The sequence below is a fragment of the Anguilla anguilla genome, chromosome 6 (genome assembly GCF_013347855.1).
Source record: "Anguilla anguilla isolate fAngAng1 chromosome 6, fAngAng1.pri, whole genome shotgun sequence".
Classification (NCBI taxonomy): Eukaryota; Metazoa; Chordata; class Actinopteri; order Anguilliformes; family Anguillidae; genus Anguilla; species Anguilla anguilla.
Window position 1 is genome coordinate 58547843 of NC_049206.1, and position 17047 is coordinate 58564889.

At 43.2% G+C, this 17047-nt stretch overlaps 1 protein-coding gene across 8 annotated transcripts in view; it reads right to left on the minus strand.

Moving 5' to 3' along the window:
• Nucleotides 1–15650, minus strand: part of LOC118230348 (RAD51-associated protein 1-like) — a 50131-nt gene extending 34481 nt beyond the window's left edge. The window contains exons 1-4 of one of the 8 annotated variants that reach the window (XR_004765832.1): nucleotides 15437–15650; nucleotides 9866–9937; nucleotides 9736–9749; nucleotides 8071–8247 (exon numbers count right to left, since the gene is read on the minus strand). Coding sequence is in view for 6 of the 8 variants with exons in the window: in XM_035423271.1 (XP_035279162.1) it covers nucleotides 8071–8130 (60 nt within the window). In the remaining 2 variants the exon portion in view is untranslated. Of the gene's footprint in view, nucleotides 1–8070; nucleotides 8248–9602; nucleotides 9750–9865; nucleotides 9938–15436 lie in introns of those variants that run through there. The other 7 variants (XM_035423271.1, XM_035423268.1, XM_035423270.1 and 4 more) reach the window with 7 other exon arrangements.
• Between the last annotated feature and the right edge of the window lie 1397 nt (nucleotides 15651–17047).

Consider the following 17047-nt stretch of genomic DNA (forward strand, 5'->3'; position numbering starts at 1 on the left):
TGAAAAAAAAGGAAATCTCAACTTGAACACCTGCTGTAGCATACTGTTACAGTTTTCACCAAAATCAACACGGGTTGCCTGTTTTCGCACTGTCACTCCACAACTGAAGAAGAGGACCATGGGATATGTTGACAGAACGCGATGGAAATTAGTGATTCTTTCAGTAAAAAATGAACAAGGAACAGACATCCGTTCTTCCTGAGCACGAATTGAATAAAATCACATCTGGTGGGTGGTTGTAAAAAGAGAGTAAAAGAAAAATCCAACAAAAAACCCCTAAACCAGCACCTAAAGGGACTATAATTTCTTTCACTAAACTAGGCCATATTTTGGTGCAAATTTACAAAATATGCTCGCACCCTGAACATAAAGCCTGAAAAAATGTATTTGAATCATTTTCTATGACATGATACACATACAGTACTGTGCAAAAGTCTCAGGCACCTGTAAAAAAAAATGCTGTACAGCTAAGATGCTTTCAAAAATAATGAACTAAAAGGTTATAAATATCGAAAAAATAATATAAAGAGCAGTAAATAGTTAAAAACTAAATAAAACCAATGTTTGGTGTGACCACCCTTCGCCTTTAAAACTACACCAATTCTCTTAGGTACACCGTCCGGCAGTTTTATAAGAAAATCATCATGATCACATTTTTATATGAAAAGTAGTCTATTACTTAAAATATTACTTTATTTAACAAAATACAAAAATGTATCTGTAAAATTTCATTTTTTGGAAATTTCATGTTTGGAAATCTCAAATTTGCTCTTTTCTACTGACACACTAATGCAGAAAACAAAAAATAAACATCTAAGACCAAATATATACTATATATTTAAAAATCGAGGGTGCCTAAGACTTTTGCACAGTACTGCACATACTGTGATATATACTAACGTGATATACTGTACTGCATGTCGTCATGTCAATACATAAAACGAACTACCACTAAGCTTCGCTTCTTGCTTAATCGCTGATGTGCTGCACTAGGAATGCCTGCAAAAAGCTTTTAAACAGGTGACAGAATTGTTACTGACAAAATTAAACTATGACACCAATATGTGCTGCAATCAAAATGGTGACTATATTAATAACCTCACCTTTGGATGTGAAAAATAACTGGCTTACTTGATTTATGCTGAAAGTTATGTTTGCAATGCAACAGAATGTTGATGATCTCTAGCTGAAACCTTTAGATGAACTCAACTCAAACGAGACAGGCAAATGGAGTATTTCAGCTGACAAAACAAGGTTTACAGAGAAATAAAAAAAATATATATTTTTTTTAAATTCTTTTTTAAATTGCTCTTATAATTTTATTTATTTCTCGGGAACACCTTTCTGTGTAAACGTATATGCAAATACAATTGTAAAGACACAGAAGAAAGACGGCGGCTAAACAAACAGAACGGACTTCTTTCGCGCCGCGCTCGATGACTGGGCTGCCAAATGGTGAGTCACCTGTTCCACTTCTCCCCAGACAACACACCAAAAAATACCGATTCAGCATCACGTACCGGGACAGAAACCTGAACCAGGCCGGCCGTGTGACTAAAACCAGGAGAGGGAAATGATTAACCCTTTCAGTGCCAGGCACTGCACTGGTGCACACAGGAAACGGCATCCTCGCGTTTAAAAACGAAAAAAAGGTGCCTAAAAAAAATACATATGACCAGAGAATGACCGCACAACTTTTTCGGTTTGGCTCTCCGTGCCACAAGAAGCCTGCTTTCACCTCAAAAATAAACGTTAATAATAATTTGCAAAGGCAGATGACGCGATTGTTGAAAAGCAAGTAACGGACCACCAAGAAAACAGTTAACATGAAACTTTGCCATTCCTGTCCGTTCTAAGACTTTAATTTTAAAAGGCCTAAGCATACGCACTCTTCAGTTACAGATAAAAACTGTTAAAGGGATGCTGGATAACTCTGCGGCATACAGAGTTTTGCAGTTTGCCAAAATAAAAAAAATCATTTTAACACAAGAGTATCATACAATTGGTCAGTTTTTGCAGTGTGAATACAGAGCTGTGAGCTGTTCGGCGCTAAAGCTATCGGATTCACATCCTAAGGGTGTTCTGTGCGGCTGTGAAAGGCAGGACGAGAACAGGGGGGTTTCCTCGTGGAAATTTATTTTACTTCCAGGGCAATCGCGGTCGTCGAGGGGAAGGGATGCACGGTATATTTCGTTGGGCCATTTTGGTGTGCTGGGTGATGTCATAAGCCTGAGCCCGACACGTAGGCCTGTCTCCCATAGCTCTGATTCTCCGCTACGTTGATGAATAACGGTAAATAAACATTCCTCCGACTAAGTCACCGGCCACTGCTACCCGATGTCACACGAGCGGTTGCCGGGATATTTCTCTGGCCACTGTAGAATGATCGGCGCGTACTGTACTGTTCATCTAAATAAAACCCAAAAAGCCAAGTTATTCATGCACAAAGCGTGTGCCCTCCATACAGTAATTAACAAAAACAGAACTTCTGAAAATCTGTCGGCAAACCTAAGTTGACAGCAAAATGTTAAAACGTGTCTTTACTAAATATGTTTCTTTACCAATATGGAAGCACAACGAATTTCAATCTCAAAGCAAATCAATGTTTGCCGATATTTGTTCATGCAACTTGAGTTTTTGCTAGGATTGGGATTAAACTAATGCTAGGAGTGCATCAGATCATACTGCTGCAGCATGTACTTTTACTTTCAGCTATAATAACGTCTTGATATCGACAGCAATTGTGCATGTGTGTTTATGTGTGTTTTAAGAGTAAACATGTAACTGTTGTGTGTAAGTAAGGAAGATTCCTTTCTGTTCTGCTTCAATGGTCTTTGTTTATACGCCAAAGGCACTGGTTTTAAGCAATTATCCAAAAAAAAAAAGAACAACATAAACAAGGTTTTTTTAAATTTATTTTTATTCTTGTTAATGCTGCAGTCATGCCATAGAGATTTTTGCAGCAGTCATGGTTTAAAAGCTTAGAAGCACTGGAACATACTCACAGGTCCTTCTGTACTGCTGATATACACTAAATAAACTCATGAGAGGAGGATGCCACATTGAACCTGTCAACCAGGTTACCAAAAAAACAGGTTTCTTTCAGACCATTATAAAATGGTGTGTTGTTGACATGCAACATGACAAACAAGACATATTGTCCAATCACAATGCAGTGTTTTCAAGTCACTCCTGGGCGAGACAGCACTTCTTAGACAGAACTGCTAAACAGGTAACTTTATTCTACCCAGAATGCAGTTCTTCCTCTCCTATTAAGAAAAATCTTCAAAAGTCATTTGCAAGAGGGCATTTATTTGGAGCAAGTGTGTAAGACACACACACACATGCACACACATACACACGTGCACACACACACACACACACACACACTTCATAGCTCTCCATGAAGCCCTATGTTTGATGTATAAATATTTACAGCGACACACTGACTGTATGCGATCAGATAAAGGTGAGATCATCGTGTGGACAAGCATAACTTCAGTCATCTACCTGTCATGCGTCGCGTGATGTACACTGTACAGGCCACCCTCCTAAAAGAGGACCAGATTTACATCTTTTTCACCAAGGAAGAGGGCGGAAAACAGGAGAATCAACAGGAGAATAACCAGCGATAAGAACGTCGTTTGTGCGCATTTTAAAAAATGCATTTAGGCCAATTTCCAAAATCACAAGACCCCGACAGGGCTGTCCTTAACGTGGAACCGCAGGACCTCTGGTCCTAGGACAGACAACGTGCCGATCGCCGTCGCACTCCGTCCAATCACCTCTAACGGAATGGTTTTTCGATTCGCGGCGCGTGGCACACACAAAGCAGAACCAGGCCCGCGCTGCGCTGCAATTCACACCGATATCTGAATAAAGACACACTTCCTGAAACACATCAGAACTGTGGCAGGGCGGTGCCCACCCTCTGGATGGTCTGATTGACAGACACAACTAGCGCAGAATCATCATATTTCATGGGGTTTTTTTGGGGGGGGAGTGGTTGGGGGGGGAGGTGAGTTTCAGTGCCGTTTCTCAAGAAAACAGATGCTGATTCTGCCACTTTTTTTGTCGTTGTGGCACTTTGACTTACAGTACAGATGAGCTCCCTGGTGTTTAACAGTACGGTGTCCCCCTCCTCCGCCCCCCCCCCCCGCCCCCCCCACAGGGGAAATGATCAAGTGATGGCAGAGATGCATCAAGAGTATTTCCATTTCCTGTCACGGAAAAAGAGTCTCTGCTGGGCCCATACAGTTCCTGCTACCCTGAGAGAAACGTATAAGATTGGATCACCGCAGAGATACATTGTGATCAGTGCTGGGTCACACATGATCACTGCTGGAATCGACAGGAATCAGTGCTGGATCATAGTGGATCACTGCTGGGTCCATTGTGATCAGACTTGCATTATCTCCAGAACAGATTCCGGAGACTCAAGCTCAAATGAAATGACCCCCCAATATTTTCATCACAAGCGGCCCGGAACTACAGACGACCTCTGACCTCACGGTCGTTCGCGCCCCGCGGGGCTCATGGGGTGCGCGTGGCGGCTCGCCGCTCGGCCGCAGGGCGCTCGCCGCTCCTCTCCGCGGAGCCGATCCGTTCTAGAAAAGCAGGTTTCGGCGATATTCCGCACGCGATACGGAGAGAGAGAGCGCTGCAAACACTAAAGATTTACAAAGAGTCGTCGCACTCTGCAGCACGTTACACGACACGTCACCAAGCGCCAGTAATGAGCGGGACATTTTCCCCCTGAAGTGTGTGCACATCGCAAGCGGCAGAACGAAAACTATCTATGTAAATGGCTGTGCCCACGTAGCGGTGTGACCCGCGCTTTTGAGCGTGCCGCCCCGTCGAGCCGTGACCTGGTGGGACGGCATACCCGCACCCGGGCGACGGCTCTGCGATCGTTAACGCGTAATAAACGTGCGCGACACGGGGGCCCGGCTCGGGTGCGGACTGGCCAGAGTCCAGCAGCAGCCAGGCGCCCGTCCACTCCTATCTAAATCTGAGAAGGGCTCGTTTACAATGCAAAGTGCCGAGTATGCAAAACGCCGCTCAGGCGCGGGTATTCCCTGGTAAACAGGTGAATTATCTCTCTCTCTCTCTCTCTCTTTTTCTCTCTCTCTTTCTCGCTCTCCATCTCATCCTCCTTCGAAGTTTATCTGAACTAATCTTGCCTCATTGTCACCGTTTCATAACATAACATCTTCAGAACCTGTTTTTTCGCCTCCCACTTTCTATAGCCCAGTACGTATAGTTCTTTCATTATGAAACTTTTATTCAGTGTCAGACCTTCAACAACGGCAAAACAAATTGTATAAGACAAAAAAATCCCCTACGTTATTTTCCTACATGCTGATGCAAGTATAGATTAAACAAAACCCATCCAATATTAAAAGTTGTTTCCATTGATTGAATGTGATTTCAATGATATATTGTCCATTATACTGTGATAGACAATGAAACATGACCAGAACGGTTCCAGAACAGCATTGTTATTAGAGTTAATAGCGCAAATTATTCACTAACATTCTAACTGAAGTTTATTTGAACGGCAAACAGCCTCCCAAAACATGTGACACTAGCACCCTCTACAGGACACAGCGTGTAATTCCAGAGTTGATTCTATTCAATTCCAGGTTGGAACGTACACTCTGGGACCCACTGAGATAAACACACAAGCCCGGCGGGACCACAACCGCACCAGACTAACTACTCCCGCATAACCATATAAGCCTGCAACTCAATTTGCACTGTGGCCTGCGTTTTCAACGGGGTCACTGAAGGCACCTTAGGGGGGTCCCTGGCTAGCCTTGGGGGGTCCATGTACCCCCCCCCCCCCCGCCCACCCCACAGTATGGCACTAACAGCACCCTGCTATCAGTAAGCATACTGACGCCATTGGCCTCATGAAAGCTTGTTCCTTCTTAGGCTGCTCTGCTGAACAGATAAATATGTAAATATGTGGTCGGAAGGGGCTTTCACTGTACCACACGGTTCAGCCATTGGTCATTTCAGAGACGGGAGGAGTCGTCGAATGCATATGGCGTTCGGACGATGACTGTTCGCGGACCAGATGTGAAAGCACTGTACGGAAATTCTACAGATCTGACTGGCTGGCTCTTCAATCTTCCACATTCTACAGATCTAACTCAGGCAAAAATCATCAGCTTGTCTAAATCAACAACAAACCCCTCTGCACTTCAAACAACTCAGACCAATACTGACATGGAGAATGACTCAAAGCCTCTCCTGTCAAGTTCCAAAATTACAAATGAAAAGTCTGAACATCACAGTAGCTGCCGGTTCTTTGCCGTCTGCATTTCTCTCAGAATGGCTTCTCTCATTCATGGGCATGAATTTATTTGGCCTTTTGTGCTTATTTATATTTGTATAAAATAATAATCCTTTGGTACAAAGAAAACTGTGGCGTGGGTAACACAATACAGTGGAAGTGGGTAATCAAGAAAGTTACCACAAACTCTGTATGTGTGTGTGTGTGTGTGTAGATGTGCATGTATGTGTGCGTGTGTGTGTGTGTATGCGCATGTGTGTGCATGTATGTGTGTGTGTGCGTACTCGTGTGCTTGCGCAGTGTGTTTGTGCATGTATGCGTGTGTGTGTGCGTTTGTGTGTGTGTCTGTGTGTGTGTGTACGCGTGCAGTGTGTGTGCATGTATGCATGTGTGTGTGTGTGTGCGCGTATGTGTGTGCGTGTGCGCGTATGTGTATGTGTGTGTGTGTGAGTCATGTGGGAATGGCCGCTCTCTCTCTCTCTCTCTCTCTCTCTCTCTCTCTCTCGCAGCGGTGCGTTTTAAATCCCAGCGTTGGAAATCACCCGCTGCTCGCCGCCCTGCAGGAAGCTGCGCAGCGCAACTGCAGCCGCAACCCACCCACGCATGCCATGCGCCGCACCACAGACCTGCAGCGTTCAGGGGCCCAGAGCACCCTACAGTCACTTTTACACTTCTCCGGAACAAGCTGAGAAATTCAGAACAAACATATAGGACACAGAGAGGCACACTTAACACGCAGAGGGACTCAGGGACGGTACGAAAATGAGGGCTAAGCTTCTTGCTTGCAACAGTCAGCTGACCGGGCTGACTATTCAAATTGCGTTTAGCCAAGTGCTCAAATGCATTGAGCAGAATGAGTCAAACAGGCAAATGATAAATCCTAAAACAAATAATTAAGTCTTTTAAGCCCCAACTCTTGCATTAGGAATATATATCTTATTTTTACATCTATCTTCTATTTCCAAAGGGTGGCTGGGACATTGCTCCCTAATTTGTTCACCCATTTAAAAAAAACACTCACACACATGTATGTATGCATGCATGCACACACACACACACGCCACCACCACAGCGCTTTGAGTCCACAGCACATAAGTCATGTGACCCTCGCTCGGTGTCCACAGAAAATACCCAGCACACCTGACCCTGCCTCGGTGTCCACAGGAAATACCCAGCACACCTGACCCTGCCTCGGTGTCCACAGGAAATACCCAGCAGGCTCAGTGAGCGGAGCTGAGCCGCCCACGCAGAGAGCGCTGACGTCAGAGGCGCTTGATCTCAGCGGCGCGAGGGCCGCGCTCAGCTTTCTCGTAAAAAGGGAGAGGGCCAGCCGGCGACTGCAAAGCGGGGAAAGAGAAAGTGATTCAGCTCACACACTCCCACGGGCCCAGAGCTGTCAGACGCCAGTCCTGGAGCGCCACAGGGCCTGCGGGTTTAACTCCAGTCCTGCAGCGCCACAGGGCCTGCGGGTTTAACTCCAGTCCTGCAGCGCCACAGGGCCTGCGGGTTTAACTCCAGTCCTGCAGTGCCACAGTGCCTGCAGGTTTAACTCCAGTCCTGGAGGAGCCACAGCGTCTGCAAGTTTAACTCCAGTACTGGAGGGCTGCTGTGTCTTTAATTTTTTATTTTGGTTATTGCTGAACCTGCTCAAAGATCACACTAATGTGCCAAACACAAGGTTTGGAAGAGCAGAACTCCGCCTTATTCCAGTATATAGCATTTAGTTTTTACCCCCCACAGAGGAAAGTAAAAAAAGTTTGAAAGTTTACCTGCCCTTTTCTTCCATATTCTGACCAGCTCCTTCCCCTTATGCCACAGCGCTGCATCATGGGATATCAAGGGCATCTCTAGCCGGAAGGTTTCAGGGTCCAGGATGCCAAACTGTCACAGAAGCCCAGTAGTGACCCCCCGAGAAGCATTCTGCACTGCCTCAGACACGTCTGTGACTGTCAAAAGAGAAAGCCGTTTCATTTCATTTCATTCCATTCGATTCCAATCCATTTCATTCCATGCCATTCAATTGCATTCCATTCCATTTTACATTCCATTCCATTTCAATTAATTCCATTCCAATCCATTTCATTTCGTTTCAATCCATTTCATTTAAGTTCATTCAGATAAGGGCCTCTACAGGCTGTGAGAGCCATATGTGAGTCCCATCTTTAAACACTATATTTGATATACATATATTATATATATATGTATATATATAAAAAAAAGACAGGATTGTACCTTTGAAATGGAAAAAAACAGATATTTGACTAACCCGAGTTTGGCATCTTAGTGTCCTTGGTTATCTTCCATTGCAAATGATCATATATATATATATAACATAACCAACGATATTAACATGCAAAACTCGGACTAGTCAAGTATCTGTTTTTTTTTCCATTTCAAAGGTACAGCCCCATTTTTTTTCTAAAACAAGAAAATATGTGCACATCTCTACAGGTCAGCCATAATCAAGGGCCTCTAGTCTTATATGGAGAGCAAAGGTTTAGCATTTAACAAAAAACAAAATGTGATCACACTGGCAAATAACATCTAAAAATGGAAATATTCTATCGCAAAGAATTCCTCGTCGAAGAACCCAACCGCAATGAGAAGGGGTTTGAAGGAGATGAAATCAATCAGACATTTGGTGTTTTAACCCTTTCCTGTCAGGGTAGACCAAGAATATCCGCTCCATGCAGAAGTGTTTGCAGGCACAAGAGGATGTGGTTTCTCAGAGATGATAAACGAAGATGTACTGATTAGAGTGACTGAAGAACACAACAAATAGGTATATTTATGATTCATTTAAGACCAGTGGAAAATATGAATGGGACAGGAAGAAAAATATATCTAGACTAATCAGCTAATTTAGTCTTTTTGTTTTCAAAACAGTATTCAGTCTTACTCTGGATTCAACAACCACACACATGTACAGTTGAGGCCATACGTTTCTAACGGAAAGGTCTTTCTGTCTTCCACTGGGACCAGCACAGAGTCCACACAGGGTTTGGCCAGCTTCCAGTTTCACAGAGCGGCACTTTATATTCAGAGAGGGGGAGGAAACTGACGAGACAGGCGGCTCTACTGTCATGGAGACCCGACACAACGTCCCGTCAGACGCTGGTCTAGTCTGAGTCCGACCCCTCTCGAAAGCGCATATTATATTCCATTACATTACATTCCATTACATTACAGGCATTTAGCAGACGCTCTTATCTAGAGCGACTTACACAACTTTCACATAGCATTTTTACATTGTATCCATTTATACAGCTGGATATATACTGAAGCAATTTCGGTTAAGTACCTTGCTCAAGGGTACAACGGCAGTGTCCTTACCCGGGAATCGAACCTGCGACCTTTCGGTGACAAGCCCAGTTCCTTACCCACTGAGCTACACTCCGTCATTCCCCCCCCCTAGTCATCTCACAACAGCTCACCGGGATGTGATGTTCTGTAAAACAGGAAGAACTTTCATTTCATTTCATGTTTGACTCAGCTAAAGCTTTACTGCGTGAACTAGATGGGATGTTCAAGGATAGCCGCTACTTCGTGAGAACTGTACTTTACCTGACCTGCATTTGTATTTCTTCTGATGGTCTTCGGCACGTACTTATTGTGCGTCACTTCGGATGAAAGCACCTGGCAAATAATACATAACGTACATGTAATGTTAACAGCACTTCCCCACAAACAAAGATTTAGCAAAGATAAACTCCTCCGTCACATTGAGGACCGAGGAAAACAAGCAAGAACCACAATAAAAAATTTCCAGACTCGCATTTAGCACATTTCACTCGGGGAGAGTACATTTCAGTATAGCCCCAGCAGACTAATTTAGACGCTGTTAATTTACACTGTGTGCATTTCACCGTGAGATTTTCATGGTTTGTAATGAGTAGGGTTTTACTTTAGGTAATGTATATGCAGATGTACTCTTTCCCACCCATTCTCTTTGGGTTCAGTTATAAACACAAACGTGAACAGGGATTTTTTTTTCACACTCCTCTTCTGAACTTTTCACTCTGATGTGTCATGAGCACTCCGTTCTGTGTCAAATATATTTAATAACACATAAAAACAAGTAATGCTTAAACTTTTTACACGGCAGTAAAATATATTTCATTACACAGATACACATGTAATGCTTAAACTTTTTAAACTGCAGTAAAACACTTCATAATGCATATAAATATGTAGTGCTCAAACTTTTTACACGGCAGTAAAATATATTTCATAATACAAAAACCGAATCGCTAAAAGAGTATAAATAAACAGGGTATCAGCCGAAAATGCAGAATACAGGTAAGTAAATAATAAAATATTTACAGTATGTACAAAAATAAAATGAGATGTTTGCTTGAGTTTTACTGGGTCTAAAGGTTAAAATTTAAAATTCAACATTTATTTTTCTCAGTTCTTTACTTTTTCTGGTCTTTGGTCAAGCAGCCCATTAGTACAGTGTCTATGACAGCTATCTCCAATAATAAAAACTGACTTTATGACTAAAAACATGAGAATATATAGAAAAAACTAGAAAAATAAGCTTATACCAAAGTATTATAGATTATATTAAAATCCTATAATCATATTATTACATAATAATAGAATAACAGAATAGAATTCTTTATTTTCCATTAAATATAGTTTTAAAAATGCCCTCCAGTTCAAATTTAAGCACAGGAGACTATAACTGGACAAAAAGAAAATATGCAGTGATTAAAAATTGAGACAAACATATACATACATAAATATTTTTCTGCCTCTCCACCCAGGGGTTTTTTTTAATCAACAAGGTAATATATTTATAATATAATATAATGTAATATAATATATTATTATTTATTAATTGCCTAGAAACGCACACACTCAGCAAAAGATTCAGTAAAACTGAAAAACATTTTTTAAACAAAAAACAACAAATCTACTTTGACATTTCACCTCACATTGCCATTTTGCAGGAGAGTGGCAACTTTCAGTGAAAATAGAGAGCGAATTACTTGTTATGCTTTTTATCCTTATGCATAAAATATGCTTAAAACTGTATCAAAATAACACATGAATGGTTTAACTGGTTTAAATAGTTTAACTCCTTAAAAGGTCATTTAAAAAGTAAATTCGCTCATTACAACCTTGTGGTACTGTTCATTACAACATTTTTTTTAAATTGTTCCCACAGTGAAAATGGAAAAAAAAAAAAACATGAAAAATAAAAGCTACACATTTGAAGCTCTCAAGTCAGTCATATGGGTATTTCATTTTAAGTTAGATATAAATGTTTGTGCGACCAAAGGGGGAACTAAGCAAAAAAAAACACTGTGAAAATGAGTCATTTCAAAGATATATTGAATCATACTCAAGAACCACTGCGGCATTTGTCATGTGGTTTTGGCGCCACCTGCTGGACAGGAATACAAATCGCCTTCATGCAAATACTTAGGTCTTGGCGTAGCTGCTCTCCTCTACCTCGTCCCCGCGGTGCTACCGCAGACTTCTCATTTGTTCCAATACACCGCTAAATGTTTGGCGCTAAATCAACTCTGATGGTGCAAATTTTGTTCGGATTACACTACGTTTTTTGATCCTGACTGGGTACTCACATGAACTCTGTGACAGTTATATGATCAGCCATCATTTTAATGTCTGACAACCAAGGGGGTGGGGGGGGGGGGGGCGGTGTGAATGCAGGGTTTTCAGCACGAATGCTAGCACATTCATTACAGAGCACGCTGTGGGGGAGGGAAAGTAAAGTCCTAACGCACAGCCTTCTGAGTCATTGGGGGGTATTCTGGGTTTGCGGCTTGGAGGCGACGTGCAAATGTTTATGTAAGCGGGCTAGCAGCTCCGAGCTTGCGGGCTAAACCGCCCGGGAGGACATGCTGCTGTTGTGCCCTTAAGCAAAGGGACTTTTAACCCAGACTGCTTCGGCATATATTTCAAATCAAATCTATTTTATTTCTACAGGCACTCTAAAATGTAACAGAAGGGCAAAAAAAAAAACAAATGATCAAGCACATGAAATAATCAAGCAAATTAGGTTAAATCTTTTTTTTTTTCTTTTTTTTTTAACTCCCCAGTGGGGAGAAAACCCCTCAGATGGTGGTGAGAAAAAAAAAAACTCCCCCATGGGAATAAACCTGCTCGGCCACAGAGGGGGAGCCCATCCCCCGCTGGCCGGCTGGGTGTAAGGCCAGAATGCATATCCAGACGTACGAACGGATTGTAAGTCAGAGAATGGCAGCTTCGCCATGAGCTAAATGTGAACTGTAAAAGGTGAGTTCCCACTAATTGGTAAATGGACTGCATTTATATAGCGCTTTTATCCAAAGCGCTTTACAATTGATGCCTCACATTCGCCAGAGCAGTTAGGGGTTAGGTGTCTTGCTCAGGGACACTTCGACACGCCCAGGGCAGGGTTTGAACCGGCAACCCTCCGACTGCCAGACAATCGGTCTTACCTCCTGAGCTATGTCGCCCCTAATTACTGAAAAGCAGTTTGAGCATACAGAAAAATGCTGTACAAATGCAACGATTCATTGAATTCATTCATTCATTCATTCATTCATTCAAATGTCTAACTGGGGACAGGGGAGCACTACAGACCGGAGAGCATCACCCTGTACAACCGCCTGCTTGGCTCAAACTAGGCCTACTGCAGAGAGTATAGTTAGCTCAGATGCTAACTTTTATCTTCAGTCCTGGGACCAGGGGTGCCATTTTGGGTTCCAGGGGATAGCAACTGCCACCCCTTAGCTTCTGGGTCGAGTTAAGGGGTGGCAGAAATCCGTTTGAAAGGGACATTAAATATGAGTGAATCTGAATCTTGTTTTCAAAAACATGGCTGTCAAATTTGATTCAGACGTCTCCATCACTTCACCCAATCAGACACCACGCGGTTGGAAAGGAAGAGACCGCAATCCGATTGGTTCACGCAAGTCTTGGACAGCAAGGCCGAGGGTTGAGTTGGCTTGAATTACATAGGAGCCCTATCTACACAAGACTGCAGGTCATAAGAAGTAACTTCACCTTGGTTTATTAGCGAAAGCATATCCCAGGTTTCTGATGGTTTCTTTAGTGAGAGGACACTCCTTTTAGCAATCACGGGGCGACATAGCTCAGGAGGTAAGACCGATTGTCTGGCAGTCGGAGGGTTGCCGGTTCAAACCCCGCCCTGGGCGTGTCGAAGTGTCCTTGAGCAAGAGAGGCATCAATTGTAAAGCGCTTTGGATAAAAGCGCTATATAAATGCAGTCCATTTACCATTTACCAATCATATTGTCAGCCTAGCCAACCTCATAGGACTGCAAGGCCCTGGGCCTGACGAGCGAGGCTAGAACCTAACAAATGAGCTCCTCATTACACGAGTGCAATGTCCACTGAGAAGAAGCATTAACGGGCCAGTAAATAAGAAACGACTGACTGTCGTGACTGACTCCAACCTGTAGATGGAACCAAAGTCAAATTAAATCTAACAGCAGAAACCATTCAATAGTTCAGCATAACCATGGACAGTATTATCACTGTGAGTCACATATATCACGCTCAGCAAAATATAATTTTTTTTTGCAAAATATTACATTTAAACTCCCCCTGGCAAACTGCTGGTAAACAACAGTGTTACCAGAAAAAATAAGCAGCTATACCACATTCCATTCAAGGCATAAACTTTCCTATCAATTTGCATCCATTACGTATGTTACCGGCTAAAAAAATAAAATGATGAACAAAATAAAACTCTAAGGTTTTAAAGGATACATCATATAGTTTTATCTGACAGCTCTTCAAAACTACTTTTGCATCTGTAGAAATTAGACCAACTGAATAATCACTGAAAAGGAATACCAGTTTAGAAAGAGCTTCTTATTAATAAGGCACACTAGTGGCCTGTGTTGGGGTTGGGGGGGGCGTCTTTTTTTTCTGTTTCTTTGCTTATCTGTTTTTGGCTATATTTTCGTTTTACTATAGAGCAGTGTTCGAATTATGGGCAGAATTGGGGGGGGGGTCTGAGTCTGACCCCCCTAATTAAGACTTGGACCCCCCCCCCCCCCAAAAGAGGTAAAAACAACAGGTTGGGGTGTCAAAACATTTATATATCCTTCTTACCTGTAATCGTAAATATTACAATATATTTCCCATCAGTGGCGTCACTAGGGACCAACATAGTAACATCACTGATGGGAAATATATTATAATATTTACAATTACAGGTAAGAAGGATATATAAATGTTTCGACAAGCCCCAACATGTTGTTTTGACCTCTTCTGGGGGGGGGGGGGGTCCAATTCCGCCCGTAATTCGAACACTGCTATAGAGGTAACTCTCATTCAGGTGCACATCCATATCTAATTGCTTCAATCTGTTTTTTTCAGGGTGCTGTTGTGCGATTCCCCTGCCCTCCACACTGAGTCGCGGTTGGGCCAGCAGACCTTAGCATGGGGTTTAAACTGCCGAGCGTTCGGGCAACTCCTCAGCAAGAGATTGCTGTCCTGTGAACTAAATCACACGTCCCATCCTCAGATCACAGTGCTTAAATCAATTCAGCGGTCTCTACTGCGCAGTGTTTGCATCGAAAGCCTTGACCCGCGATTGAGAAAACCCATACGCGCAGGTTTGGTGGTAGACATGGCCGAGACAATGACAAATGATTTTCAAGTTTAGGGGGACGGAGTGGGGTGTGTATCATGTCTCCCTTTCTCCTGTGGTCTCCCCAGGGTTGAAATGAAACCTGCACCGATGAGAAAGCCGTCTAAATGTCGCTTCCTCTGACAATAAAATAATACTGTGCGATAATGCAGCAGCTTTTGAAGAAAGCATGCCCAGTAAACTATAAAAACGACATTTACGTCTGGTTTCACAGAACGAATGTCTTCACAAAATGATAATTATTCCTACGAAGATTAAACATTTAGTTTCGTTTAATACTCAAAGGAAATGTTTTCTTTTTCGGTTTCGCCATTGGACTTTCGGCAACAAACCGCCTTCATTTATCCGTTCCCTCACACCAACGTTTACAGACACCAAAAACAAGACGAGGCAACGTAGTAGCATTGTAAAATACTGTACGCCTCAGGCAACACCGCCAGTCGGCAAGAATATTGCAAGGCTACTGTACAGTTTTGGTTTAAAACATCTGAAACTTACCTAATGCTACAGACAGACATTTCTCCCCAGCGGAAACAAGCATGCAGTCATAATGAAAACAGTAGCAAAAAATGGGTATGCCCCCCCCTTCCGAGCTAGGTAGTTCTTCAGGGAGATTGAAAGAAAGATACCGTTTGTGTGTGTACACATCGACATCCGTCCGCCCTGCAACCTGACTGCTTTTCAGCTACTAAATCGGTGCGAGACAAGTCAAGACACATACACAGTGGTATACCTGCACGGACCTGAACACACGTGTGTCTGCGTCACCGTAATATCAAGTTAATAATTATTTTATGTTGGCAGACACACAGAGGGGAGACTGTGCGATTTAAACAGCTTTATTTCAAGGGCGTAGGGCAGGAATTCATTTTTTTTTTATCACTTATTAGTTTTAAAATGCGCAGCCGTGTGCGGTAATTTGTCACGCGCCGTGGTGATCAGGCGTGCTCAAGCGGCTGGCTTCCAGGAATAGGTTTGTGCGCATGTCTATTTCAGGGTAGACCGGCAACGCTTTAAATACAAAGCGCTGGCGTGGTTTAGCGCTCCCGTCAGCGAAGACAGATCTCTCCCCCGCCCTTTCCACTGTGCTGGAAGGTTGCCTGCCGCTCCCCTCGCTCGGCCGTTAAACCGGGGTCTCCAGTCAGCGCGCGCCCTCGCCGGGTGACTCCTTCCTTCCTACGGGGGGCCGCGCGCGCTCCGTGGCTTTATCACACCACCCTAGTGCTTGCATGCAATCCTGTCATTAGACATCGTAGTTTTCTTTTCTGTCATTTTTCTCTTTTTTTTTTATTCTTTTTTTTTTTTTTAACTTGAGAGCCCACGTGGGCACGGTGACAGGATAATGCCTTGAAATCATTTTCCTTGGAGAAGACACAGCGCCCTAAAACTCTGGAACTAAAATAGCTGGAAAACAGAATTTGGACGGATTGGAACTGCGTGTTCTTTTACTTACCGATAAATATCTAACTGAAAGCTTTTCATTAGGCTACCAGAAGTAAGTCAGTAGGCCATTGATAGTACAATTCAGAAAACAGAGTCAATCACAGTCATTTTAATGGGCTGTCTGGAAGGCATTCAAAAGGAAAAAAAAGTTGCATAGAACTCTCAGGCAGTGGCGCTCGTGAACTGGGCCGCGTTGCCTTGCAACAGTGGTTCGTGCTCGAGCTCTGTCATGGTCATGTTGTGCATCTTAAGTCCACAGCAGTGACACACGAGGTTGGGTGAAGTTTCCGTAAGTGAACGCGGCAGCTCCTCCCAGTGATATACCGGGTGTGCCACAGGTCACCATTTTGTCGTCATTGACAGATATAGCTCGCTTCTCGTCAGTGTTACCCGTCCCGTAACAGATTCTACATCTCACGGGACCACAAGTTAAATAGGCATATGCACACAGTGCCACAGCTTTGAGCCATACGTTTTAATGCTGAAACTTGTCAGCAAATAAAAAGCCGTCCTTTAATTTTCTTATTGGATAAAAACTCACTGTTGTAAGCTGGAGAAGCATTCTTTTTTGCTTTTCATGTCTAGCACACGATTTACATTTGAACTGAAAATGGAAGGGTCTCATTTATCGCCCAGCCCCGGCGCGGAATCAGACTCGTCGCGGCA